Source organism: Daldinia vernicosa, assembly GCF_022497035.1.
Source record: "Daldinia vernicosa strain CBS 139.73 unplaced genomic scaffold F5Y00scaffold_88, whole genome shotgun sequence".
In the NCBI taxonomy this organism is placed as follows: Eukaryota; Fungi; Ascomycota; class Sordariomycetes; order Xylariales; family Hypoxylaceae; genus Daldinia; species Daldinia vernicosa.
In genome coordinates this window covers 41,316-67,099 of record NW_025954004.1, presented here as the reverse complement: position 1 = coordinate 67,099, position 25,784 = coordinate 41,316, and the positions used below count along the sequence as shown (strand labels likewise).

The window sequence follows — 25,784 nt, the reverse complement described above, 5'->3', positions numbered from 1 at the left end:
GCGGATTTCGGTATACCCCTCACGTTCGTCTCGCCTTCTAATCCAACATATAGTATGACATGGCTAAACGTCTCTAGGCTGTGGAAGAAGGTCCATACCGCTGCAAACCACCTCTTGATTAAAGAGTTGTCGCTCGCTGGTGTTTCCTATTGGAGTAGGCCTGCTTTAATGCCGCCAAGCTTGAGCTATTCCTAAGTGCATGAGATATGTTCTTTGGGCCGAACATAACGAGATCCTTGAATTGTATCAAGACGTCTAGTGACTACCTTGTAGCTATGGCCTAGCTCTTTGGCACCGTAACATGTGTCACGCGGTATTTAATAATCGCCCTCGACGGGTATGCACTGCTCTGAGTCGCTCTGGAGGAAGCGCTAGCTGAATGCACGAATAGGAGCAGCCTCTGCATACCGAGAATCCTTACGAAGAAGGCTTCTCACTATCCTTCTTGGGTTTACTTGCCTCGCGATGTTTTGCCATCTTCTCTCTCAAGTAATAGAAACTTCGTCGGGGGCCGGCCGTAAGGATACCCTTAATACTTTGGGTAGTGCTAGGCCAACTAATCGTCTTTTTGATAACATCGCGGATAGTTTTTCGAAGGGCTTCAGGCTCGTCTTGCGCGATCCGCTGTTCGAAGCCACTGCCCTGCTGCCTCTTGAAAGAGCCAGCGTCTTCGTCTTTTTTCTCTTCCATCATCTTGTTGAATTCGAGTTGTGGTATCTGGAATTTCTTCTGATATTCGAAGTATAGCTTGGAGCGGAAGGCTTTTGGTAGTCGGCGCACCATGTTACCTCGTTTTACAGGGTCCATGTCCTGTTGTAGCTTTAATACGGAGCCTGTATTGTCGATCCAATCGGGTTTGCTACAAGCAGGGTCATCAAATACAACATTAGGAAGAGATTCGACAAGCGGCGCATAGAGCCGTCGGAAGTTTAGCATGTTATGATTGACGATATTGGCCACCTTTTTCGGATTCTCAGTAGGAAATGCCATTCGTGGGTCGCCTAGATAACTGATGCCAGCAATCGTCGCGTATAATTCTTGTTCACTAAAGGTGGGAGGCAGTAGAAGGAGAGCTGTCCGCAACGCTGATAGGAGGTTGATCTGATTCGCAAGACGAACCCTAGGATCATCTCTAAGAATCTTTACTGGCTTATGCAGACGCCCGGCAAGATATAATGTGTCCCACTCGCTCAGGTCCCTGCACAAAGTGTCGATATTGACAACCCCGTATTTGATTAATATACCATCCACAGTAACGTTAGTATTGAAGTAAACCCCAGCGCCCATTTTATCCTGCACATAAGACACGGCACCTGATCCTAACGACCCAAGCATTGAATAGTGATCACGATGTTGCATGAGATTTAAGGAATGCCAATGCTGCGTATATGAAACGCCGAAGATGAAATCGATCATCTTCGGAGAACCGTCCTGGGCTCTCTGGACAGCAACAGGTGCTTTAGGATGGACAGCCTTGATTTGAGCCTCAGTTGCTGTACCACCTGTCGATTGCGGGAAGACGCCAGAGCCATACGCAAAGGCATATCGGATCGGAGCCCTAAATCTCCATAATAGCTGGCGAAGGGCTTCTTTGAACTCTCGATCGATGATCATATGTTGATTTACACCAAAGTTTGCGTAAGGAAGTTCCGTGAACTTCTCTATGTGGAAATTAGGCTTTTCTTCCCAATCAAAGTCCGAGTCGGTCGAAGCAATATGCTTCTGCGATTGCGGCTCATCTGGAGAACTGGCAGCGCTCGTGGCAGAGTCGGTTTCCGATTCGAGCTTGTGCGCAGTTTTAGCTCCTTCAGAGGCCGAAGCTTTAGACGCATCGGACGCGTATGTGCGGGGGCATAGTATGGATGCAGGTTGGGCTGGTTGGATATGAAGAGATCCGGAGACGTCATAGCGTGGTCGATATTGGAATTGGGTTGTATGTATGGAATATTGCCTTGTAGCTCGTGCCAAATGATGGATTGGGAGTCGGAGGGTTTTCCTAATAGCTAACGACGACATACCCGAGGGAGGTGTCGGTCGTATTACCATAGTGCCGGTTTTCGAGGGAGGTTAGTGTAAATGTATATGTATATGGAAAGCGAGGTTACGAGGGTTTGATTGTCGGACTGGGAGTCTCTCGGACTGGATTGTAAATTGCGCAAATTGCTAGTGGCACGAAGAAGTCAGTAGTAGCAGCAAAAGCCGCAATGGTATTACCGAGAGAAGAAATCCATGTGTGTTGGAACCTCACGAGTTGAGGTGTTATGTACCTAATGACCTAAATAAATGTAGCGCATATGAGAAGAAAAAGAAACTCCAAAATGTTACCGAGTGTTATGTATTAGTGAAGGAAGCAAGAAATACCTAGATTACCTTAGGCTACCTAGGTAGGTACGTTAATAAGCCCACCATAGCATCGTGGCAGCTGTGTGGAACCTGAGCCAGCTGAAAGCTTGAATTTCGGCAATGGCGTAGGCCACCCCCGGAAGAATGCGTAAAAGAGCTGTCAGCCAAAGTCAGGAACTCCTGCACTGACTTGAAGACCCACAGATGCAGCAGGGGTAGCTAGGGGGTACAGAGTACCTATGTACAAAGCCATTTTCCCCATGTGCACGTGATAAGGTATCAAGCTAGCTAATCGCGGCAGCATTGCCAGGGCAGCCGCAAACAACAAAAACAATTTAGCGGGTCTTGTCGCGATACCGCACTTTAAGCACTTTAACTTATCAATCAACATTCTTTTTGGGTATGTTAGGTACTCATAACCGCCATGTCCGGTAATTTTCGTCAAAGTACAGGAAGCGGATCGTTTTCGAGATCGAGGGTAAGTCATTAACGGGCAATCCTGATTAATGATAATCAACTCTAAGTTAAGAAATAGGTTACCTCGTTCCGCGCATCGTTACAAAAAGCAACACAACCTTCCTACAACTTCCTGACTGGTACCGAAGATGTACAAGCTTCCCATCATGCTAGACCTTCGTCACGACAAAGCCATGTGGGCGCAGAATCCCTCCGAGCCTCGTCGCGCGAGAGTTCCAAAGAAAATCTTGCGCCGCCCGACGCAGAGGAATACGAAACCCAGCGAAGAAAAATAGAAGAGCTCAAGGCTGAGCTTGCCACGATGCACTTCAAGCTTGAGAACTACGAACAGGAGAAGGAAATGATAGCTTTACAACATGACAATGAGTTACGAGATGTACGACGGAAAGCCGAAGACGACTTTAAACAAAAACAAGCCGCTGAAGGTGATAAGAATAAGGCGCAGCGCCAGTACGAAAGTATGCAAAAGGAATTACAGGAGCTTAAAGAAAGTTCCACCAGTGAGAAACTCGAAGTCGAGAAGAAGGCCCGAGATGCAGAAGACGAGGCGCGTCTGCTGAGAGAGCAATTGGAAGACTTATCAGCGGCAAAAGAGGAGGGTGACCGGATGGCCCAAAAGAGGGTCAGTGATATGGAAACTCAACTTTCAAATCTCCGAGAGGTCATCCAGGGGTTAGAACAAGATAGCCAGTCCCGAGAAGCCTCAATGCAAGCCGCACAACAGCAGCTTCTAGAGAAGGATAAACTCATCGGTAATTTAGAAGCCGATGTATTGCGCTTAAAGGCGCAAACTGGTGACGCTGAGACTATCGCTATCATCCGGCGCGAACTTACTGAACAAGTCCAACACATCAGATCACTCGAGTCGAAGAATACTAAACAACATGCGGAATTAACTCATTTAAGGCAAATACATAGGGCTGTAGAAGTTGTCGAGGAAGAGAAGCGGTCGCTTCAACGGCGTCTTGAGGCCGCTGAAGCTCTTGAACCCGAACTCAACGAGGCTCGACTTCAGAGACAGAGATTGGAGGATGAACGCCTGGCATGGACTGCCTACCTCCAAAATGCTAGCGCTGATGGTGATCTAATGGAGTTTGACTCTCCTGAGGCGGTCGTACGTGCGCTCGTGGAGGAGCGATACAACTCTGCTTCTCTTGTAGAAAAGCTTGGCGAGATACAACCTCAAATTACGGAGCGTGATGAGATTATCAAGGCCTTAGAAAGTGAAAGGAAAAACTTGAGCGCGCAAATAGAAAAACTGAAGACTACTACTGCTCCTATATCGGCAGGCAAGGCACAGGCTCGGATAGAGCGCCAGCGTGCCCTTGCCATCAAGGAAGTCGAGTACTTGCGCGCCCAGCTCAAGGCCTTTGACACGGAGGACGAAACCTTTAATTCTGAGAACTTCGATCAGAGCAAAGCCGATCGCATCTCCGAACTTGAAAAGCTGGTTGATCAGTACAAGGAAGAAGTTCAAACCATGCATAATGAACTCTCTGCCCTGGAATCATCTGGCAATGCAGCACCTGCCTCTATCGGATCTAAGCGCAGCCGTTCCGACGAGTCTGAGAGTGAGCAGCTCGGTGAACTCAACAGAAAGCGCAGAAAGCTGGCCGACGAACTGTCGAAACTGCAGACGCAATACCAAGTCCTTCAGAAAGAACACGAGGTTCTACAATCGCGCCTCGCAGCCGCCGAATCGGCTAACAAAATCCGCGTTCTATCTCTACGCTCCAACCCTACTTCCGACTTTGAAGCGATTAAAACGGCCACGCTCCAAGCGCTTAAGCAGGAGAACAAGGAACTATTGGCGCAACTGCAGAAAGAAGCCCGCCGCAACCCTAACCCGAACATTCCCCTAATCCCGGCGTCGCAACTGGCCGCGGCGCGTCGCGAAATCGAAGAAGCGCAGCGGGAAACGGCGTCGGCGCAGAAGACGACGCGGCGACTAAAAGAGGTGTGGGCGGCTAAGTCGCAGGAATTCAAAGAGGCCATCTTTAGCACGCTGGGCTGGACCGTGACGTTCATTCCCAACGGCAAGATGCGTGTGGAAAGTTTATATTGCCCTAGTGTCACCGACGAGCAGGAGAATAGTATCGTATTCGACGGCGAGCGCGGCACCATGAAGGTCGCCGGCGGACCGCAGAGCCCCTTCGCCCGCCGCATCCAGGACCAAATCCAGTTCTGGGTCCGTGACAAGGGCTGTATCCCGGGTTTCCTAGCCGCGCTTACGCTTGAGTTCTATGAGGAACATGCTAGGGCTGGTCAGTAGTCTAATGGACTATTTGAAAGATGCAGATAGTCTCCACGTACTAGTCAAGTACGAGTACGATAGTTGTGTCGATGGGTTCGAATTATTGATATTTTTGATAGCGGGGCGGCGCTCTCCATGTCTATTCCGCAAGTATGAGGAGGTATTATGTGATATGATGCGGCTATAGCATAGCATGTAATGATTCCCTGTAAAGGCTTGCACGGGTGTTCGGGACGATAGACCTGTTGCTTATATCCAAATGATTTGACGTAGTAAGCTTATATTTAGCTACGCGTCTCTCCAAAATAGAGAGTATAATATACAACAAACACATTTGAATACCTATTCTAGTCTTATATCACAATCGTAGGATCGGTACTATAGAAATATTCTATAACTGGCCATGAATTAGAATACTTCTGCCGGTATTTCACCTATGACAGTTTGATATCAAGACCTTCCAAGTTATCCATAAAGCTGAAATGTTGAGTAATGAGAGATAATCGAAACATATATGCACAAATGGAACCTTCAATTTTTGACAACCCGCTAATCTGATTTACAAAAGAGCATCATCGTCGTCCAGACAAAAAATTTCCCCACTGTTCTTTCGAATCTGTATCCCCACACTACTCTTCTTTATATCTACCTCGCCTCGTACTTCCCGCTCACCAGCTTCCTGACTGTAGGCACGTCAACCCACTTGCCTTCCTCTACGGCAGCGGTGTCGTCCGCGAACGGGTCATCTTCGGTGAGCTCTACCTCCTTGCTCTTGCCCTCTTCGAACTTTGACACTGAGATAGCATTTGCGCTCTCAACGAAACTCGATGGTGGGCTGACCTCCCACCGTGCCTCGATAACGCCCGGCTTAGGCTCTACGCCCTGGTCGCCTATTATTCGGCATACGATCTTCTGCCAGTCTGCATCCGGTGATAGAGTGACATCGCCGAGACGCCAGTATACAAGGTGTTTATCCTTGAGATGTGTCCCGGATGGTTTAGTCTGAGCGCCTGATGCCTTACCCTCGTATGTAGCAAAGAGGACTAGGTTATGCACCTGCACGCTGGAACCACCATTAGCGAGTTTGAAAGCCGGGTTGAGCTTATACTGAAGCAATAGTCCCAATTTATCTCCCTGTGGCTTCCATACAGGGTGAACAAGAATGGGCACATGTTCGGTAGAAGTAGCGTCTGGGTCTACGTGAAGCCTATAAGAGAAGCCAATGGAAGTTTTATGAATATGTGAGAGATCTAAGGTGAATTGCTCGGGGTGATCAGGAGTGTCATTCGTGACGAAAATACGGTTGGGACCGATAACGTCGAGCGTGGCGAAATTGTTGATTCGAATAGGTATATGAGCTATTGATTGTTAATTACGTTGTCCCTATTTCAATAACGACAAAACTTACTAGGTAGGTTAAAAGAATCTGAGGGGTTATAGGAGAAGGCAATCTCGCCATTAACCTTCACAACCCGAACCTCACCATTTTCGAACGTTGCAGAAACCGTCTCCATGACGGAAGAGTTGAGGCCTGGCTCATGCATGTCGGGGTGCTTTACGTGAATAGTACTACTTAATGAGTTGCCAGAGCGGACGGACTGAGTATCCGATGTGCCCGCAACGCTCGCTTCGGAGGCAAGGGTAGCGACCCCGGCGGGCTTCGACGATATGGCGTGTAAAGGAGGGAAAGTGTGTTGGTGCTCAGTTGCAGAACCTTCTGAGACGGGAGCAGGGACGTAAATAGTATTGCGTACATCTCTTCGGCCTCTAATAGTACCCCCTTTCCGAGCCGGTATTCCCATAGCTGATAAGCTGTTGGCGACGTTTGAGAGCGCTGCTTTCTTTTCTTCCGGATCCTCCTCAGCTACGGGCTCTTTCTGGATATTGAGCTTGAACAGTTGCTCGGCTTCTTGTGCGGCTGCCTCCCTCTCTGCTTGGGAGATAGGATCGTTAGATGGAGCTGGCACACTGAAACCCTCGGAGTCCTTTTCTGGTTCCTTTTGGGATGGCGGAGGCCCTGGCGGAGGGGGCACATCTGCGATATCAGAAGGAATTGACGTGCCATTTACGTGCGACGCTTGCGACGTTGCCGTCCCTGGTGGGGCCACATCGGTAGAGCCGTCACGGCCTAAACCATTCATGCCATCATGGCTGGTCTTTTCTTTTGTCTCGGACGTCCGAGAAGGCGTCTCGGTTGTAAGGGGGTCTTCCACGAGCGATCCTAGCCTATTCGTCGAATCGCCAAGGTTACTAGATGAGGCTCTGGGAGACAGCCCGTGACTACTTTTGATGTTCCTTCCGAAAGGACCCTTAGCAGGCGATAGCGGTCCGAAACCACCATGTATGCTCTGTCGTCTCCGACCGAGCATAGTACCGATGCGACTGCGCAGCTTATTTTCCGTTTGTCCTTCCTTAAAGACGGAGTGTTCGCTACGATCGTCAGCAGCCGGGGCATGGACGCTAGGTGGCGCCAGAGATGAATTGCCTCCGCTTAAGCTAGATGATTGTCGTGCCGTAGTCGTTCGCTTCTCGATCTTCGGCCGCCCAGCCGTCGTCTTAGCCACAAAGTGTTGGATCTCGGTCGCAGTACTGTAGTCCAATAAACTATTCAGTACCGTTTCGGCTTCGGCCTGGTGACTTTGCGCTTGTTCCCCTTCGTAAGTGCCGTATTGGGTAAGACAATCGCGTAACTGATTCATACGACTTTCGTCTAAGGCCTGCAGAGATTCAAAAATAAATGGCGCCTGGGATTCCCATTGTTGAGTAGCAAACTCGAGCTTCCCAGCTGCTAGTTCTACCTTCTGGGCGCTGGCTTTACCACCCTTCCTACTTAGCTTATCGGACCGTTCCTGGGCATCTTCTAGTTCCCTAGCCATATTCTGAAGGTTTCCTTGGATGGTCTGAAGGTTCATCATCTCTTTCTTCTGGTGAAAGCTTCGTAGGGGTATCTCAACATCCTTCTCGACCTTGGTGGCGAAGATGTGATGCGACATAGCAAGGGCATCGGCGGATTGGATGATCTTGTCCCATGGTGCTTGGAAAGTCCTTGGTGATAATGACATTGTCAATACTAGAGAAATATAAAGGGGTTGCGATAATAAAGATGTTGTAGTATTGAATATTGAATAACATACCCAAGTTCCGATTGCGCATTAGGGACCCGAAACTGGGTTAACCTCTTTAAACCTTGGACGTATTGCTCCTCTACTTTCCGACGCTCCTGTGTCGCAGTTTAGCTATCTGACGATGGTTGGGTGGATGGATGGTGCGTATTGCGTATAATACCTGTAACCAATCGGCGATCTCGGTGTTGACTTTGGAAATGCGCTTGACTCGGTCGTTAAGAGCATGAACTGCTTGGTTAGGATGGAGGTTTGCCTGTAAAATTTGGGTTAAGTAATTAGTCGCTTGCGTGCGCATATAGAATTATGGTATCGAGAAGGTAGATCGAGGATGTAAGCTTACCAGCATAGCTGGATACTCGGCCCTTGAGAGATCTTCCATCGCGATTAAGGACGAGCGCAATTATACAGAGGTAACAAGAGGTAGTACGAGCAAAGACGTAAGAGGGGGGCGATAGAGAGACATATAAATACGGTATTAAAGAGAGAAGCGAAAGGAAATAGATTACGAGAACATTTGAAGAATAGCGGTTAAACCAAAACGCAATTGACAATGACGACGAGAGAAGAGACGAGACGAGGTTGGTTGTTGGTGATGATATTAGTATTTAGTATTAATGGTCGGTTAGGTAAGGTGAAAAGGTGGATATTAGGTAGTGTACCTAACTTGAGGCGTGTGCTTTTTTTCTGTTTTGTATGGTTATTTATGTATTGTATTGTACTAGGCTTATTATAGGCATGTGTTATAGGTTTGTTACTGGTATTATTACGCTATACCCTAGTGTAGTCGCTATGCCGGGGTGGAGTGTGGGTTCTTCCTCTTACAAGTTAGTAGCTCCTGCTAGTATTTCTCACCTACGGGGAATCCCGTTAAGACATTAATCGGCATGTAGGCAAATACCATAATTTAAGTAAAGAGGAACCGGTCCAACCTTTATTTTATGCAAGTCTTGTCTTGGTCTTCAAGAATTCATTCCAAAGCCACATACGGAATACACGAATCCTCAATTAACTATCTCCAAATATACGTCATCCTATGAGGTAGGTACCTTAGGAGGTAGGTAATATCTCAACCGAGAAAGCCCCAAACCCCGCCATCATGACCTCCAATTCCGACTGGAGAGCCTCACTCAGCTCATCCGATCGTTATGATAATATCCAAACCATGTAAGTCCATCCAAATTTTATTACTTCTAAATATTCTAAACACGTAAATACGTACTAATTAATATTACTATTATTTTCAGAAAGGAGGCGCTTGATGGGTTAAGTGGTACAGACCCTTCCTCTCAGAAAAGCGCATTTGTCCTTGAAAATGAAGCCTACAAGACCTCCACGTCGCGTGTAAGTAACCTCACCTCGTATCTACCCCCCTTTACCCACGGCTTATAATTCGTCCATCTTAAATTTCTGCAGAACACTTACTCCGTAGTAGGCTCAGTATGATGAGGCATGTCGGAGTTTACTAGAGCAAAAAGCACCGGTTTCGCCCGAAGCGCAACCTGCTCCAATAGAACAAGTCGCCCCGGAATCTCCTGGCACTACTATAGGACATTATCAAAACTGTCACTATGTCGCAAGTGGACTTACTGCCGAAGTCTATAGGTCAAGTACGGTGGCTCTCAAAGTAATCGTTGATACTTCTGTCGGGGAACCTCATAATCCTTTTAGAGAAGCCAAGATCCTGAAGTTGCTGAAAAGACCGTGTATTCCTTTGCTAGAGACTTTCCGGGATCAAGAGCAGCGCTTTACTTTAGCCTTTCCGTTCATGCCCCTAAGTTTAACGACTCTTATTGAGCAGGGCCGTATACCAAGAGCCCGGATACAGAAACATTTTACGGACCTTTTTAATGCTCTAGCATATATCCACGCGAAAGGTATAATACACAGGGACATTAAGCCTTCGGCACTTCTACTTGAGTCGGCCGATGGTCCCGCCTACCTTTCCGATTTTGGTGAAGCATGGCACCCTGAGCTCTCAATCCACACGGAGCCTACCCATAACAAGATTCTAGACGTTGGCACGGGCCCATATCGTGCACCCGAGACACTATTCGGCGATAGGTCATATGGCCCCGCGATCGATATGTGGGCAGCCGGAGCTATGCTCGCTGAATGCTGCCGAGAAACTCCTCGAGAACTTTTCGAATCCCGAGCGGCCCACGAAGACGGAAATCAGCTCGGCCTAATACTAAGCATTTTCAAGACAATCGGAAGTCCAACTCGGGAGTCATGGCCGGAGGCAGTAAACTTCAAGACGCCTCCGTTCGACATATATCGAGTATTCGAAGGCCATTCTTGGGACGATCTTCTACCGGATGTTGATGAAGATTTTCGCGAACTTGTTGCCGCATCAGTAGTATATAGCACTCATCATAGAGTTACTGCATCTCAAGTAAGTGCCTCTTATAAGATATATTTTTCACTCAGCGCTAATACCATTTAGGCATTGAAATTTAGATGTATGATACAGGAATGAATTATTATTATCTCTTGGCCCATTACTATATGGTCTTGACTATGACGAATAGCTGGTAAAGAGCATGCGTCGTTGAAAATACATATACAGGGACTTCTAGCCGTAACGCCTGGATCAGCCCGAAACGAGATCAATCCTCAGCCGCCATTCTTGAGGCTTACTCGGCGCGATGTTTCCTTGATCGAGGTCACACCCGTGATAGCCTATGTGTTAATGTCGAATTACAACTAGGCATAGTACCTAATTGTCCCAAGTGCCGAACACTTCAAACTGCTTGTCTCCGTTGTGGGCCATGTATGTATTCGATGGATACTTCAAGCGGTGCTCTAAAGAGACAGCTTTCCTTTTCTCAAATACCAAAGACCCACAGCGATGATAGGTGCTATGATGGACGTTGTACCGATTATACCCTTCATGAACGCCGCCTTGAACTTCGGGGCAACCACTTCGCCAAATTCTTCTGGCGTATTGAGCGACGGCCACTCTTCATCGGGTACTGGGACGCCTAGGTACGGGCAAATCTCATCCCATCCGAACCCATCCTCGAGCTTGCACACCTTTAGCTGCTCTGGTGGGACAAGACGCTTTACCTCTGCGATGCTGTATCCAGTATGTTAGGATATATATTTCACATAGAGGGAGTCTTACTCTAACGTACTAGTTTTTGTAATTCTCAATTAGATACTTATGCCCTTCCGGGGTTATGCCGTATCCGTTGGTGTAGTAACCTACCCACATCCGACCCATAGAAGACATTCCAGAAGTAAACCCGTCGAAGTACTTAAATATAGACATTGGAAGAGAGCTGAACTTTTTGTGTACCATACCAACGGTGTTTTCGAATGACCTTGCCCACTTTTCCGGGTTTCGTTCTGTCAGGAGAAATTTGGCGTCCGGGTAGGCCTTCAATACCGATCGTAACATGAAGAAGGGCATTTCTATGATTACCTGAAACCCAGCGGTCGTGAGTTCGGATCGGACAGGTAGGAACAGCAAGGAATACGTACATCATAGTCGGCAAACCATTTATCAAATTCTGCGCGGCCATCTTTGATTCATGTTAGCTCTTCGTATATTTACTGGCACATTTTTGAATAATCAAAAAAAAAAAGCCTTAAGCTGCCCTGCCGGGGGGTGTTCTAAAAAGTTTACTTACAAGGTTTGCCTTGGTGGAACATCTCAGCCCTGTGCCCATCATTCAAAACACGTATTGCTTGAGGGCCGGTTTTGATGACCTCAGCCATGTGATACGGCTTAAAGCCCAGAAGCTTCAAAGCTAGGTAGAGGCCATGAGTACCAGTTCTGCGTCTAGTAAGAAGCTGTTTCTTAAATCTTCAATATAAAAGGTCCTAGACCTTACTCACCTAGGTGCACTTAGCACTATCAGTTTCTTGGGCTCGACATGGGTCGGTGTTGGAAGTAGATCGATTTGGCGAGGCATGACTGCTAAACTAAGCTCTCGAACGAAGATGTGTATTAGGATGGCGTGATATTGCGTGCTAATCTACAGTCATAGTCAGGGTGCTTGCGACTGAGCTATATAAAGGAGCCCGTCATTCCTCCCTTACTCTACGGCTACCGGTTCTCGGCCCTTCCCATACATAGTCATTCTCTCTTAAGAGTTAGCTCTATGGAACCATCTTCATATAATACCTATATTTAATGTACTTACTCGCTCTTAGATATTTACCGATTGTCCGAGCTTCAGCTAGCTGTCGTGAAGCGAATCCGGCATGCTATATATTTCTATGTATAAGTGCTAGTTTCGGTTCTACGAGTTGACCTATCGATACAGCGAGTTAAGGAGCTACAGCCAAACGCGCAAGGGTTCGATATGGGGGCATTTGTGGGCAAGGTGGGCATCTTCATGCTAGGTACCATCAAAAGCCCGACTTCGCAAGCTCTCCAAGCTGGGCTGACGGACCGGGTCTCAGGTTCCAAGGACGAGAATGAAACCCTACAGATCGGGATCGGCGATTAAGTTGCGAGCCTCGTCTTACTGAAGAAGCATTCTACGCTCCTTCGACGACATAGCGGTGCTATTACCACCCAGCATGCGTCTAAAGCACCAGTTTAGCTCATCTTATTATACCCAAACGTACCTAGGAGAATACCTAGGAGAAAGTCGATGAGGTAATAGCTGATACTTTTTTACTTGAAGTATGGGTCTTTGACAGCCTGTCAAGATGAGCGAAGAGTGACGGTTGGTTGATGTTGTCCACAACTCCACGCATCAGAAACGGGACGCTAGTCTAGTCTTCGATGGTTCCTGGGTGCCACTTCGGCTTCGAAGCGCCTTCGCGCCTTCGCGCGTTCTGTGGGTATTGGACAGCGATCAGGGTCTTTTATCAATCGATTAGAAATATCATCTCGAAAGTAACATGGGTTGGGACGTCCATGACTCCATTCGAGGATATGGGCCCCCGGATGCCGCCCGATAGCCGACAGCCGTAGTCAACATCAACGTTTCTTACTCGGACTGCCGGACTACTAAAATTCCCGGCGAGAAATGTATTTGGAGCTCGCGCGTCCTTTTCTTTTCCGTTGCCGGACGAGGATATCATATATGCTCGCATCTACCGCTGAAAAGTAACCAATCATAGGCGGCCGGCATCGAGATCTCGCGCTCTGCAGCACGGCAGTTGGCGAAGGAAAGAAATGTGCGTTATGATTCAAGCGGATATCGTGATAAAGCTACGATGAAAGTTCCGAATCATTCATATACGACACATATAGGACTGCGTTTAGCGGAAGCTATCCGGATCCTCTTGAGTGTTGTTTGCTATAACGCATTAAGAGACGTTCCAGGATGCATTGCCAAACACATTATACAAGCACATGGTATCCAGTCGAAACAGGGATATTACTGGGAGAATTACTTGGAGACAAGCTTTTCTCAACCCCTATATTCAAAGGTTGAGATAATACTCTTCACTAATCCCAGTCATAAAAACACCAAGGAAGTCGACTAGAGCAGCTGATAGTTATAGAATTTGCTCAAACATGACATGCTGGCATATAAATATTAAATTAAATTCAATACCTTACGTTAGGTAGCCAACTATGGTTCTCCTCTATATAATAGGTATTATGTAGTACATCCCTAACAACCACTCCAACGTTCGTTCCATATAATCATAACACACACTCTCTACACCATCTAGAAGGACGCTACCATGAAGTATGTCCGCCATCCATCACAAGATTAGATCCAGTCATGAAGCTGCTCGCATTACTCAAGAGGAACAACGCCGCGCCCTTGAATTCCGTCGTCTCCGCCAGCCTGCCCATCATATTTTCGCTTTTCCACTTGTCCTTAAGAGAAGGCACCTCCTCGAAATTCTTAACTACCATAGGCGTCATAATGTGACCGGGGCTCAGGCAGTTGACACGGATCCCTCCCGTGCCGTCGCTCTTGATCGGGCTCCATTCCATCGATAGACTACGCGCCAGTTGGATCAGCGCGGCCTTGGACGAATTGTAGACCGGGGATAGGAGGCCTTTGTTGGCTACGCTGCCGCTCATGCTTGCCACGAGACATATGCTTCCTCGGCATTTGTACTTCATCATCTGACGAGCGGCAGACGTTGCGGTCATTAATACGCCGGTAAAGTTAATGGCTAGCATCTTAGCAGAATCGGCCGGCTCATATTCGACGGCTGGTGTAAGCTGTTGGATACCAGCGGCAGCGATGACACCGTCTAGACGCCCGTTATCATCTGCGATATCCGTTATCGTCTTGTCTAGATGTTTTGTATCTAGGACATCTTGCTGTCGGTAATGAAGCGAACCTCCCCATTCGGGGACTACTCGTCTTCTAGCCTCTGCCCAGTGCTTATCGGGGGTTTCCTGACGATCGAGACAGTAAACTGAACATCTGTTAGCAAGGGTAAGTGACAATGGATAACGCTCCATGCGCAAGTCATGTAGGTAGCTATGGGATAAATGTCACCTTTTCCTCCAGCCTCAACAAGGCTCTCAGCAAGAGCAAGACCTAAGCCTCCTGCGGCTCCCGTTACGACGAAGACTCTGCCCTTCAAGTCGAAGTCAGCGAGCCGTTTCTGACCGACATTAATATCAGCATTAGGGGCCAATTCATTCGCCGGATTTTCTAGCGGATCTGGGTTGGTAGGTTTCGATAGCAGACCAGATGAAGAATGCAATAACCTAGGCTGTGCTGGAGCGGGGTTACTAAAGGGAACGGCCCGCAAGGCTCGATATACAGAAGGATGCAATAAACTTGGGCGAGGACAGCCCAAGATCCGCGCCAATCTCGGGCAAAGAGACATTATGGGGGGATTTTATCGAAACTCATTTACAAGAGCTAGTATTTTACTGAAAACATTACACCAGGGACATCTTACAAGTTAGATTAAGACCGAGGTGGAAAAGCAACGAGGGTTTTCAATGGAAATGCACGATGAGTTGAAGCGAGTTGAAGCTACAGCTGGAAACGCGACGAGCTCCTGATGTATGGATTCCGTCATGTTGAATACAGCAGCGACAATCCTAACTGCTTCGCTACTTAAAAAGACAATATCAAGTTATTTACCTACCTGTATGCATTAATAGACGAGACAAATCAGCTTCTTTTCTTGTTGCGTCAAATCCAAATCATGTTGTAGTAGTACGTCGTGTACCTTGTCGACGGTGAAGTCTACAAATGATTCGATACTACCGACGTCAGAAAAGCGGGAACGGAGTGCGCGTTGGCTTAAAAATGACGTATGTGCTCCGAAAAGTAGGGATCCCGTACCATTATCTGATCCGTGCCGGGTTCCGATATCTTCATTCCGGTTGCTCGGGAGGCGAACCCCTATCTTAACCCCCCCCTATTCCAGTTAAGGAGTACTACGTACGTCTTCTAAGTCGAGTAAAACAATATCATAATAGAACCAACTACGTCTTTAATTATTATAGGAATAAAGACGATGTATACATCCATGATTACGAGCCTTATCTGCCTACTTAAGTACGAAATACCTACTTAGAGGTATTCAATCATTCGAGATGAGACGCAATACCGCGAAAATAATATCATAAGCAATTTAATAAAAGCTAATTACTTTACAAACCTATCCCTATCACGAAGTCGAACCCCTGTGACTTCTAAAATGATGTCCTGTTTAAACTCAAAGCCTTTGTCTCTCGGGGCTCGTCACGAAACATGAGTTGTGCACGTATCCCGGCATTGATATGGAACAAGCGCGATACCGATGCCATGTTGCTCCTTGATACAGAACATGGCAGGCGTTTCAACGAATACTTAGTTCACGTTGCCCTTCTCTTATCTTTCGCAGTCTATCATTCATCTCGCTCTCATGCACATCTGTGATAAAGCTTGCAACCCTTGTAAAGTTCATTGTCTTAGTCCGTATTGTATCAAGTCTAATACACAATGGCAAGTGGATTGTTCATTGCCTCTGGGCATGCTGGAGAAAAGCATCCTAGGGAAGACGACAATAATGAGTCGAGGCCTGCTAAGCGCGGTCGACTAGAGTCTACTGGGTTATTTTGTGCGCCGCCGGAACGACGGTCAGTCTATCAGCCCAGACCGTCGATTCAAAGACAAACTCAACCGCGTACTCAACCCCCCTCTCAAGAGCAAACCCAGGAATTGGTTCAGCCAATCCCACCATCTCAATTTTTCAAAAAGCGTGAAAGATCCGAGGTCTCTTATAGGAGCTCCTGGAGTCGAGTCCCTTCGCTGGATTCTCAAATGTATGATTCTATCCCGGGCATTGATTCCATGTTCCTTTCCGAATCTTCTAGTTCTGCGACCTCCGGTCTTCCTGATTCTACCGGCCCTATCTCATTCCAGGACATCCTCAATGATATCCTACGGGCCCGCTCGAATATCCAAGACGCTATCGCGGGCCGTAGGTCTATATCAGGGGATCTGAACCCCGCAACCCTTACGGCAAAGCTAACCCGCGAAAACCTTAGGAGATATCGTAGACTTGAGAGGATGCGCCTTGCCGCCGCTAAATCGAATCCCCTACCCTCTGCTCCGCCCTATCGTCCGATCTTCAAATCAGTAAACTGGAACGGAGGGGCTAGTCGATCATATGAAGATGGCAGCGTATCACCACGTAGGAAGTAAGGGGGAGATATATCTTGAACATGACATGTGGATACAGCATTGATATTAATGTTTATCCCCCGATTATTCATTAATGGTCATGATAAAATGCGCCGCCATAATAATATGAAAGAAATATGCCGCGCAATACTTAGATACACAATTGAAATATTAATTTACTCATGGGGTATATGTATATCGTAAGTACTCAAGCTTGTTTAGTCCGTAATTCTAACCCAGACCCTGTATCTTCAAATTTAACGGTCATAGCCCTAACTGACTTCTTCAAGTATCCTTCTCTATCAGCATCCCTAAGCTGTGCTCGTGTTTGGTCGTCGACGGAGTGCGTAAGGGTGGCGATCATATTCGTCTTCCAAGGATCTAAATGTAGTCTACGTGTCTCTATAATAGTCCACACGCAGAAAAGGAAGCCGAGGCCTATAGTAATCAAGGGAAGGATCATATAATACCAATTAACACGGATATGGATGATCCACTCCCGCCCAACGCCAGGGGTTTTTACGTCGGAGATATCGCGCATCCAATTCGATACGGTCCAGGCAACTTGGTCAAAGGTAGCTGATAGATCTTGGCTTTGATATAGAGCCTGTGCAACTGGGATTGGTTCGGTATTTAGTCCCACGGGCCAAGTCATAACCTTGTTCAAGAGATCGTCATTAACAAAACGCACTGTGCTACCAACAGTGTTTTGCGTCAAGTTAAAACGCCGAGTAACATTTCCGGGTAGCTTATACTTCTCGATTTCTCCATCAGGAATGAATAATTCCAGATTACTTCGGCTGACATCTCCGTTTTGGGAATAGAACGAGTAGTTATTCCACTTCTCGTAGGCATCGAAATTCTTAACGTACTTGAGATTACTGTAGGAATCAAAGTCCCGTTCGGCCCAAGATGCCACAATGTTTTCCGTAAGGACACCTTTCTCGACGGTAGACTCATACGCGTTAGTACAGAAATATAAAGCACACTCGGTTGCCGAAACTGGAGTCTCGTCCCATATCAGCTTTCCTGTTTCGTATTCCGGCGCGGCTCTTAGGACCTCTACTGCAGTGATCATTGTTGTTAAATTTTGGTATGCGAGGGTAAGTTTTGGGTCTGTAATCCTTGTTGCAGACATGAAGGCAACTAAGGAGAAAAGAGTTTTGCCCTCGGATAGGTCAATGTCGGACGGATTTGAAAGATTGAGACTGGGTAAAGAATTTACGGTAAAGTTTGCGGTTATCGCCATAGTATTTGAGGATAGAGTTCCTTTGTTTAGTCCGTATTCATAAAAGCGTCGCAAGTGGTCCGTTACGTTGCTACATGAGCTACAAACGGCCAGCGAGGTGAATACCGGCCAGGTGCAATTCGCGGTAGGACAGGTAAATGAAGTAGTTTGTTTCTCGCCGTTCGAAGAATTGTAAAACCCGTTATTGAACGAGGATAGCATCCCTAGGTCTGGTAGGGTCTCAAAGGGGTCAAGAGATATAACCAAGTCAGAAGGCGTCAGTTCCAGACTTCCAACTCCAGTCGAGGGGTCACCGGTGTACGAGCCTACGTCAAGTGCTTCACTGCGGCTGAGTTGGTTCATAGAGGAATCGACACTCGGGTCACCCTGCCCTGGGAATGAAATAACCGCTTGTAGGAATGGTTCGAAGGCCATTAGTAATATTGTAACGACCGCACCGATAGCTACCCAATGGCTGAAAAGAAAATAAATAAATAAAAATTCAGCTACCGGGGCATTCAGGGGAGGACTAAAAAAAAGGTAGACTCACCGGATTCGAAGCCAAATGATAAGCCACAAACTTCCCCATGGTCCACGACTAGCATCATCAAACCTATCAAAGGCGATGAGGTTGTCTGATCGCTTTTTAAACCAGTTCCATTTAGCCTGGCCAAGACACGAACTGATGGCAAATCCTAGAGATGTTCTGGAAACAGCCCCTAAACCAGATATTACGACGTTGACCGAGATGGACCCTTTCCAATCAGATAGCGGGCGACCATTCACGTATATCAGCAGCGCAATCAAGGCTGCCAGTGCGCCAAAACTAACAACTAGCGCCCCTATCTCCAAGTTCCAGTTGTGTCCGCGTGTCGAAATGATTTGGGGTTTTGATTTGGATGGTGTCAATGGAAAAGGTTCCTCGGCGCCGACATATTCGAACTGTGTAGGATGCGGGGAGGGCGCCTGAGGAGGAAACGGGTTGCTGCTAATAGTCGGGAAGCCGGACCCGGACCCGGACTTGTCATAGGCGTAGTACGGTGATGGTGACGGTTCTGGTGCCTGGGCCTGGGCCTGACCTAGATCCCCATGGGCTGGTTGGTATTCGAAAGAGCCATCGGGTTGACCCGTGTAGCCCGTATAACCAGTATAACCCGTGTAAGTATTGTAACCGGAAGGGTAATAATATTCGTAATAATATTCGTGTTGGTTACCGAGATGGTGGACTTCGTTATTTCCACTCCCGCTTTGTACGACGTTCTCCATCGCATTGGAGAAACAAAATAGTGAAAGCAAATAGAGAAGTTTACGGGGTTGAAATTAAGAACAGGGCCTGAGCTAGCTTATATGAACTTCTATATCGCACAAGACATCGCGTCGCACCAAAGACTGGTCTAGAAGCCTAGGTAACTGGGTAGCTGAGCCCAAAACACTATGAATCGTTAATTGGGGGCCGTTTCTTACACTTCCGATTGTAACATCCGTCACTACTACCTTAGGAGAGGTATGTAGGAACTAATGAGGCTGGGAAGAGGGTGCGAATTTAAGGATAATTGGAAGGTTGGCCGCATGGTAAAGAGTACGAACGAACCTATTAAATTTTTATAAATATTGAACATACATACAGGGATGTCAAGCGACTAACTAAATATATTTTAGTGCAAGAAAGATCACTTGGCAAAGGTAGCACAACTCCTCATATAAAAACTGAAGGAATCCTGTCGGCAAACTCCTCCTGCAACGCCCAAATATGCTACGAATCACATAGCCCAAATATAATAATCGCCACCCTATTAAGGAGGCTTGGCATGCCGTACTTCACCGCTGCGCTTCAACTCTATTTAAGGCCTTTACGATAATTTATAAGTCCGAAATCAGTAATCATAACTCGTATCCTTACTTAAGTTGTGAATCTATATAAGCACCGGGAACTACACATACAGTAACTAACCACCCATACAATAACCATTCATAGGTACATAGCAAAGACGGAGGAGTCTCATACTTGAAAAATGAATAACTACGAATGACCCTTAGAAATGAGAGAGGTAGTTGAGCACCATAATGTTAGACTTTACGATTCAACTAACCTAGCACTGTACTATGACTTGCGAATACTGAACATGTTCTAGTACCATTACCATTAGCCTCACCACTATACGCCTGATCCAGCCATTTCTTCAACGAGACAGTTCATAACTAGGTTCCTACTCGGTAGAATTATCCCCTTAACAACCCAACTATTCTGCCGAGCCCGCCCAGATTCCTTTTTATTAAGCATTCCTTGCTGCTCTCCTATCCGACCCGAGATAATCGATCGGGTTACGGCATAAGGGGCATGTATTTTGGTTACTACTCTGGAACCACTTGTACAGGCAAGTGCGGTGGAAGAGGTTTTTACACGTCTGGCAGCGTTTATCCGGCGTCTTCTTGTCGCTGCTGATGATGCTGTAGCAGATGGCGCATTCGGTCTGTCCCTTCATGGCACCCACTATGTTACGGCGGAAAGTCGTGAGGCCATCAATAATGCTGCCGCCCTATCGTCGTGATGTGAGATACAATATCCAAGTCTTAGGGGTAATACAATGTTAACTCACCGAAAATGTTATCACGGCCTGCGTTGTCATGATCCAGCTCTGCCACTTCCTCTCGTTGACCGCGACGCGGTTTATTCCCGTCACCGAAACGTTCTCGAGAGGAAACTCCTGCGGGAGCCGTATCGCAATCGATGCCTGTAGCTCATCTACCTCGTAGCCAGCAGTAACCTCTCTAGCAGCGCGACTCACTTTCACGATCAACTCGTTTTCGCCATCTGCAGGTGCCTCCTGGGCCGTGGACCAATTTTCAACGTCGTCTAATGCTTCCGATATGATGATAGGGGAGAAGAATTCCGTCATCCAACCTTCGACCGCAATCTTGGTCTGTTTTGACCGGCATTCCATGTACCATGCCTTGAAGAGATTGGGAATATATTTTAATACAAGGTAGTATAAATGGATGAGGAGCCACTGCATGTTCCTCTCTTCGGTTTCGGCTTCGGCGAGCTTTATGTCATACTTTTTAATATGCTCCCTCGTAAAGTTGGCCTTATCTAGGTTCAGGGCATGGGCCGCTGAATGTCCCAGAACATCGAAAGTGAACTCCATCAGTGGACCAACATAATTAGCTGCCTTGAGATTCTCGGCATAATCACTACGTACTTTAAATGCCGCGGCTTTGAATGAGTCAAATATGAGATGCCAAGAGAGAAGATAAGAGCGAATTGGCGATGGGAAACGGCCGAGTGCTTCGTCAGAGTACTGCTCCAGCGTTGGGGCATCGAGAAGAAGAGATAAGAGTTCGTCCGGAAGCTGAGCCGCTTTCTTCTCCAATAAAACGTCTAGCGAAAGAGCCTCCTGGGCGACAGGAAGTGCTTTATGAAGAATAGTAAACGCTGCTGTTTGGATGCCCCGCGAGTCGCTTGCTACTAGACCATATAACTCCGAGAGATCCTTTATATGATGTAGAGGAAGCTTTTCTACCAGCCGGCAGATAATTGAGTCTACAATCTCCAGGGGCTGTGTATCTATTTCCCTAGGAATTTTGAGTAGCTCAATAAATGCAGCTGATATTTTCCCTGCGGATGTCTGCAAGATATCAATAAGGTCGTCATTAGGTTCTTCAAGTGACTGCAACGTAGTAAATAGACGAAGAGAAGCGTGGAGTTCAGGCAACCGATATTCAAGTGGCCCAGTCGTCGGTTTTGTCCAGAGATATATGCAGAAATCTACGGTCTTCTCCCAATAAGGGCCATAGATGTCTTTGACACATGGGAGGAGGCGCTGGAGGCTACGGCATACTTCTGCTCCGAAACGATAGTCGAGGTCTTCAGGAGTGTCCAGCCAGGATGTGATTTGCTTGACCGCGAAAACCAACCGATTATTCGCGACTGGAAGTTCACCGATATCATATATCTGCGTACAAGCATTGAGAAGCACGAGAGTGATAAGGCTTTTCTCCTGATTAGGACTGGCTCCTGTAATATCGCTGACTAGGCGGTTGCAAAAGTTGCTGACTGTCCTTGAAGCAGAAAGCGCTTCGCCAAGGCCACTAAGGATTGCGACAGCAGGGAAGACAGTGGAGGCGTTATTCTTGAGTATATCCAAATCAGATAGCCATTGCTCCCCGCTAGAAGGAAAGCCGTACTTCTCTGCTAATGCTTGGAGAATCTCACTCAGAGCCCGCGCACAATATAGACCCATGGGCGTTAATAGCCTTGACTCGTCAATTAGTGTTCGTATAATGTCGTACATTAACCGCGACTTATCCGTGTTAGAACCATCCCTCCAATTAGCAGCATCCTCTGTCATATCGACGATAGCCTTTCGTGCAGATGAGACCAACTCTTCAGCATTTGATAGAGAAGCATCGGAGGAAAGCGAACTCCAAATCTGATCTTTACCTTTGACTGTTAGTTGATCTGTTACTAATTGTGCGGTTAAGCTCAAATATGTCATGATCTCCACGCGCTTTACAAGTGGCAGGGCGTCAAGCTGAAATCCCGCGGAAAGCAGCTTAGCAATGTACACCGTCATGCGCCCGGGAATCGAACAGCCATCTCGATCTCTTCTTACAGATATATTCGATGTAGCTAGCGCGGATGTCGGGAGGAAATAAGCACCGCCAATGACACTTGTGAAGGCGAGGGACTGGTTGGGTGTCTCTTGTAGAAAGAGGGCTAGCTCTTCTCTCCATATCTTTGTGTCCGGTATCAAATTTTCCAGTTGACCATTGATCTCTGCATCGGTAACAGCACTTTGAATAACTTGCCGGACAATAGTGTCGACGCTGAAGCATTGTTAGCAGGGCTATAAGATAACATTGGGGTAAAACATACGCAAGCGAACTCGAATCAGCGGTAGAAATACTTCGCTGCACGACGCCAGATAGCCGAGAAGTACCAGTTGACGGGGTTTCCATCAATCCCTTTAGCACGGCTATATCAGAAGTAGCATCGAACCGTTCGGAAACACTTAGTAAGTTGGTCATCAAGTTCATGTGAGTTACTTCGTCCTGTAGTAAAAGACCCGGCTTCTTCTCCGCTATAAGACGTAAACCCTTAATTACACCTGGATTTGGCTGGCCTAAGGCGTTCGTGATGTGACCTCCAAGCTCCTTCGTAAGTCGACTCGCAGCAGCGTCTGTTAACGTATCGAAGGTCAACACTGTGTCGAAAAGGCCCCAGCCTGAATCGATGGTGCCGACAGCACACATCAGGCACCGCTTTATTAATTCTTCTTGTAAGCTCTGGAACTGTTTGGCAAGAGCGCCAGCTTCCTTGGTGGAAATAAGAGTAGTGAGGGCCGGCAAAGTGCTGGGGATTTCAGTGTATTCTAGAAGGGTCGTGATGTTTGCCTTCCAAATTTTCTCGTACTCCTGTTTCTGTTCGGGAATACGGCCTAACAGGCTGATGCTTGAGAAAATATATGATGCAGCTGGTGACTGGATAAACTCGGCCCCATTAGTTTGTAGCGTGTTTATAAAATAGTCGAATACATCGCTTGTAGCGGCTGAGGATTGCCTAAAGAGGCGCGGGGATTGCTTGAAAGCTGATTCTACGGTAGCTGCAGCTCCAAATGGTTTCCATTTCCTTGTTTCCAACAACTTGAAGACGTCCCGAAGCAATTCTAGGGAATACTTGGCCGGGATATCCGGGATGGGGCGATCAGTCCCTAGTGTTTTCTCATGAGCGTCCGAAATTAAACCCGTAAAAGTAAACCATTTATAGCCCTCGTCGGCTATTGCCTTCTGTGACTTTTCGTATTCCTTCGATGCCTCGGGTAATGAGTTGCGGATGCGCTCTCTGAAGTTCTCTTTCCATTGGCCCCATTCCGAGTCTGTGGCCTCTATAACTTCCTTGAATGGCGAAGTTGCTGTTGATGTGTATGCTTTGATTAGAATCTGCACTGGGCTCCCAGAAGCCCATATTGATGTTTCAGGGGTTGGATATAAATAGTGCGCTATTAGAGGGAATATGTCTTCCTGCGCTATCTTGACTTGGTCCTCGCCAGAGTTCATCACCTTGATAAATTTCCTAGCAGCGTTGAGATACGTTGACCAACCATCAATAGCGCTGCTGCGAGGTTCTTCTCTCCTGGTTAGACCTAGCCTCATAGATTTCAAGAAGTCTAAGGCGCTGTCTAGGTCCTTTGGAAGTATCTCGGCGGGTATAACTTCTATCAGGCGATTAAGTGAGACCCAAAACTTTGATCCAGCACTCTGGGAGCCCTTCTCTAAAAATATTTTTAGTCTTGACGCCAGTGATTTCTTTCCCCGGTATTCAGATGTCCAGACAGTGGGATGTCTAGCAGTCAATTCGGTCAATGCGTCAACATAATTAGCCGCGGAACCAACTTGACTACACGTCAAGCCTTCGGCAACGAAATTCTTACTAAGTCGGCTAAGGTCTGCCTCGATCCTTCCTGGTCTTTTTTCAAGGCATGCGATCAAGAGCTGGCAGGATAACTGCCTTACGACGGTATCATTAATAGAAACACTCTTCCAGACCTTATCCTGCTCGAAGAATTGATCATAACCGTCCTGATACTTCTCAAGATCCTCAGGATTCAGTTTCTGTAAGAGACCTAGGACTAGCGCAAGGCTACTTCCTAGGACTCGATAGGACTTGGCCTCGGAATCATCGATACTCGTAGATCGCTCGTCGCTAAGGGTTTCCGCAGTCTCTCTTATCGCACCAGATGCATAGTCTAGGATCTGCGACTGGCACCGCTTCCAAAACTGGACCACTTTCTCTGGGCTCGTGAGAAATGAAGATAGTCCTTCCGCAGCCGCGCGGGATACGACTTTGTCTCTGTCGAATGTTCCAGCAAGCCAAGAGCCTACAATCTTAGGCACATATCTCTCCGTACGTTTGCGACCGGACTTCATTAACTCATACTGCAATACGTGGGAGAGTTCGCGGACGCGACGGGCATTTTCTATTGAAACGCGAGGATATAATTGGACCTATTATACACATTACTAACTAAGCAGGGTAATATATTGATCTAAGTAGATTGCACGCACCCAAGCCTCTGGAATAGGTTCTTCTATGCCCCCATCTCGCTCGTATGGATGAGCCTGAACATAGGCCACTAATTCTTCTAAGGCTTTTGCTTTGGTTGTAGCATCCTTCTTTTGTAGGTTCTTAAGAGATACAACAACATTGGCGTCAGATATAGAGGAGAGATCGGGAGGTTCGGCCAGGTAGGATAGGTCGGCACCTTTAGAAGCAGTTGAGAAAGTGCTGAAGGTACTGGATCCGAAACTCGTAAATGTGTTGCCGGCGACAGCACGCGACTTGGCTGGCTTACGACTCATGGCAACGGGGGCAGTCGTTTAGTTTTAGTTTCCGAAGCCACGCAGCTCTCTCATTCGTTACCCGTTATGTGACAAAGCCCGTACCTAAGTCCCTCGGTCTTGCGTAATGGAAGATAAAATGAGAGTTGTTAGGAAGGTCACGACATAGAATGCGCCGTTGTTAATCAAAGCTTCGTTTTCCATGGATTGGCTTGGGATATTTTGACCCCACGGTGGGGTTTACGTTTTTTTTGTGACGTCGCCTTCCTTACGTAAGTTGCTATGTACATAGGTACTTAAGCATGCAGCTATATCCATGTATTGTACTTATGTACTACATGTAACTAACTCAGAGCACGTGCTCCCGCTCTTATCCAGATTGAGCCGAGTTTTTCCGCATTCTTGTATTCAGACTGGATTCTAAACACTGCAAAGCGTCGAATGAAGTAAAATATAAACAG

At 47.1% G+C, this 25,784-nt stretch overlaps 9 protein-coding genes across 9 annotated transcripts; 3 read left to right on the top strand and 6 right to left on the bottom strand.

Annotated features, from left to right (window-relative positions):
• Window positions 1–306: 306 nt before the first annotated feature.
• On the bottom strand, window positions 307–2,521 carry F5Y00DRAFT_213402 (mitochondrial matrix Mmp37). Its single transcript, XM_048005540.1, has 2 exons — window positions 2,371–2,521; window positions 307–2,163 (listed from the first exon to the last, which is right to left on the bottom strand). The coding sequence occupies exon 2, from the start codon at window positions 2,044–2,046 to the stop codon at window positions 418–420; it is 1,629 nt and encodes a 542-aa protein (XP_047859953.1). The 5' UTR covers window positions 2,047–2,163; window positions 2,371–2,521; the 3' UTR covers window positions 307–417.
• Window positions 2,522–2,687: 166 nt separating this feature from the next.
• On the top strand, window positions 2,688–5,386 carry F5Y00DRAFT_249741 (spindle assembly checkpoint component Mad1). The gene is made up of 2 exons (XM_048009641.1): window positions 2,688–2,821; window positions 2,879–5,386. Exons 1-2 carry the CDS (start codon window positions 2,768–2,770, stop codon window positions 5,090–5,092), a joined length of 2,268 nt encoding a protein of 755 aa, XP_047859952.1. The 5' UTR covers window positions 2,688–2,767; the 3' UTR covers window positions 5,093–5,386.
• Window positions 5,387–5,394: 8 nt separating this feature from the next.
• F5Y00DRAFT_249740 (Muniscin C-terminal mu homology domain-containing protein) lies at window positions 5,395–8,875 on the bottom strand. Its single transcript, XM_048009640.1, has 5 exons — window positions 8,540–8,875; window positions 8,360–8,452; window positions 8,209–8,294; window positions 6,483–8,119; window positions 5,395–6,432 (listed from the first exon to the last, which is right to left on the bottom strand). The coding sequence occupies exons 1-5, from the start codon at window positions 8,576–8,578 to the stop codon at window positions 5,720–5,722; spliced, it is 2,568 nt and encodes an 855-aa protein (XP_047859951.1). The 5' UTR covers window positions 8,579–8,875; the 3' UTR covers window positions 5,395–5,719.
• Window positions 8,876–9,104: 229 nt separating this feature from the next.
• Window positions 9,105–10,861, top strand: F5Y00DRAFT_213127 (kinase-like protein). Its single transcript, XM_048005539.1, has 4 exons — window positions 9,105–9,363; window positions 9,444–9,540; window positions 9,632–10,591; window positions 10,643–10,861. The coding sequence occupies exons 1-4, from the start codon at window positions 9,296–9,298 to the stop codon at window positions 10,673–10,675; spliced, it is 1,158 nt and encodes a 385-aa protein (XP_047859950.1). The 5' UTR covers window positions 9,105–9,295; the 3' UTR covers window positions 10,676–10,861.
• Window positions 10,862–11,001: 140 nt separating this feature from the next.
• On the bottom strand, window positions 11,002–12,116 carry F5Y00DRAFT_266994 (P-loop containing nucleoside triphosphate hydrolase protein; the record flags this gene model as incomplete). Its single annotated transcript, XM_048012010.1, has 5 exons — window positions 11,002–11,275; window positions 11,334–11,623; window positions 11,683–11,723; window positions 11,832–11,977; window positions 12,040–12,116. 5 exons carry the CDS (start codon window positions 12,114–12,116, stop codon window positions 11,002–11,004), a joined length of 828 nt encoding a protein of 275 aa, XP_047859949.1.
• A 1,730-nt stretch (window positions 12,117–13,846) lies between these two features.
• F5Y00DRAFT_256364 (NAD(P)-binding protein) lies at window positions 13,847–14,964 on the bottom strand (the record flags this gene model as incomplete). Its single annotated transcript, XM_048010397.1, has 2 exons — window positions 13,847–14,544; window positions 14,628–14,964. The coding sequence occupies 2 exons, from the start codon at window positions 14,962–14,964 to the stop codon at window positions 13,847–13,849; spliced, it is 1,035 nt and encodes a 344-aa protein (XP_047859948.1).
• A 716-nt stretch (window positions 14,965–15,680) lies between these two features.
• F5Y00DRAFT_274540 (uncharacterized protein) lies at window positions 15,681–16,778 on the top strand (the record flags this gene model as incomplete). Its single annotated transcript, XM_048013375.1, has 1 exon — window positions 15,681–16,778. The coding sequence occupies exon 1, from the start codon at window positions 16,074–16,076 to the stop codon at window positions 16,776–16,778; it is 705 nt and encodes a 234-aa protein (XP_047859947.1). The 5' UTR covers window positions 15,681–16,073.
• Window positions 16,779–16,812: 34 nt separating this feature from the next.
• Window positions 16,813–19,704, bottom strand: F5Y00DRAFT_249728 (uncharacterized protein). The gene is made up of 2 exons (XM_048009639.1): window positions 18,536–19,704; window positions 16,813–18,460 (listed from the first exon to the last, which is right to left on the bottom strand). The coding sequence occupies exons 1-2, from the start codon at window positions 19,249–19,251 to the stop codon at window positions 16,966–16,968; spliced, it is 2,211 nt and encodes a 736-aa protein (XP_047859946.1). The 5' UTR covers window positions 19,252–19,704; the 3' UTR covers window positions 16,813–16,965.
• Window positions 19,705–19,893: 189 nt separating this feature from the next.
• On the bottom strand, window positions 19,894–25,550 carry F5Y00DRAFT_249725 (Zfp294 protein). The gene is made up of 4 exons (XM_048009638.1): window positions 25,051–25,550; window positions 22,862–24,990; window positions 20,583–22,812; window positions 19,894–20,522 (listed from the first exon to the last, which is right to left on the bottom strand). Exons 1-4 carry the CDS (start codon window positions 25,342–25,344, stop codon window positions 20,259–20,261), a joined length of 4,917 nt encoding a protein of 1,638 aa, XP_047859945.1. The 5' UTR covers window positions 25,345–25,550; the 3' UTR covers window positions 19,894–20,258.
• Between the last annotated feature and the right edge of the window lie 234 nt (window positions 25,551–25,784).

What these genes read in the sequence shown, in the direction of transcription:
- F5Y00DRAFT_213402 (XM_048005540.1), bottom strand. Translation starts at nt 2,046, where the DNA reads ATGGTAATACGACCGACACCTCCCTCGGGTATGTCGTCGTTAGCTATT.
- F5Y00DRAFT_249741 (XM_048009641.1), top strand. Translation starts at nt 2,768, where the DNA reads ATGTCCGGTAATTTTCGTCAAAGTACAGGAAGCGGATCGTTTTCGAGA. An exon ending in GATCGTTTTCGAGATCGAGG is followed by an intron (nt 2,822 to 2,878) that starts GTAAGTCATTAA and finishes GTTAAGAAATAG; the next exon opens with GTTACCTCGTTCCGCGCATC.
- F5Y00DRAFT_249740 (XM_048009640.1), bottom strand. Translation starts at nt 8,578, where the DNA reads ATGGAAGATCTCTCAAGGGCCGAGTATCCAGCTATGCTG. An exon ending in AGATCGCCGATTGGTTACAG is followed by an intron (nt 8,295 to 8,359) that starts GTATTATACGCA and finishes ACTGCGACACAG; the next exon opens with GAGCGTCGGAAAGTAGAGGA. An exon ending in AGATTCTTTTAACCTACCTA is followed by an intron (nt 6,433 to 6,482) that starts GTAAGTTTTGTC and finishes AACAATCAATAG; the next exon opens with CTCATATACCTATTCGAATC.
- F5Y00DRAFT_213127 (XM_048005539.1), top strand. Translation starts at nt 9,296, where the DNA reads ATGACCTCCAATTCCGACTGGAGAGCCTCACTCAGCTCATCCGATCGT. An exon ending in TATGATAATATCCAAACCAT is followed by an intron (nt 9,364 to 9,443) that starts GTAAGTCCATCC and finishes TATTATTTTCAG; the next exon opens with AAAGGAGGCGCTTGATGGGT. An exon ending in ACAAGACCTCCACGTCGCGT is followed by an intron (nt 9,541 to 9,631) that starts GTAAGTAACCTC and finishes ACTCCGTAGTAG; the next exon opens with GCTCAGTATGATGAGGCATG.
- F5Y00DRAFT_249728 (XM_048009639.1), bottom strand. Translation starts at nt 19,251, where the DNA reads ATGGAGAACGTCGTACAAAGCGGGAGTGGAAATAACGAAGTCCACCAT. An exon ending in ATCATTTGGCTTCGAATCCG is followed by an intron (nt 18,461 to 18,535) that starts GTGAGTCTACCT and finishes TTTTCTTTTCAG; the next exon opens with CCATTGGGTAGCTATCGGTG.
- F5Y00DRAFT_249725 (XM_048009638.1), bottom strand. Translation starts at nt 25,344, where the DNA reads ATGAGTCGTAAGCCAGCCAAGTCGCGTGCTGTCGCCGGCAACACATTT. An exon ending in GCTGATTCGAGTTCGCTTGC is followed by an intron (nt 22,813 to 22,861) that starts GTATGTTTTACC and finishes ACAATGCTTCAG; the next exon opens with CGTCGACACTATTGTCCGGC. An exon ending in AGGCCGTGATAACATTTTCG is followed by an intron (nt 20,523 to 20,582) that starts GTGAGTTAACAT and finishes TCACGACGATAG; the next exon opens with GGCGGCAGCATTATTGATGG.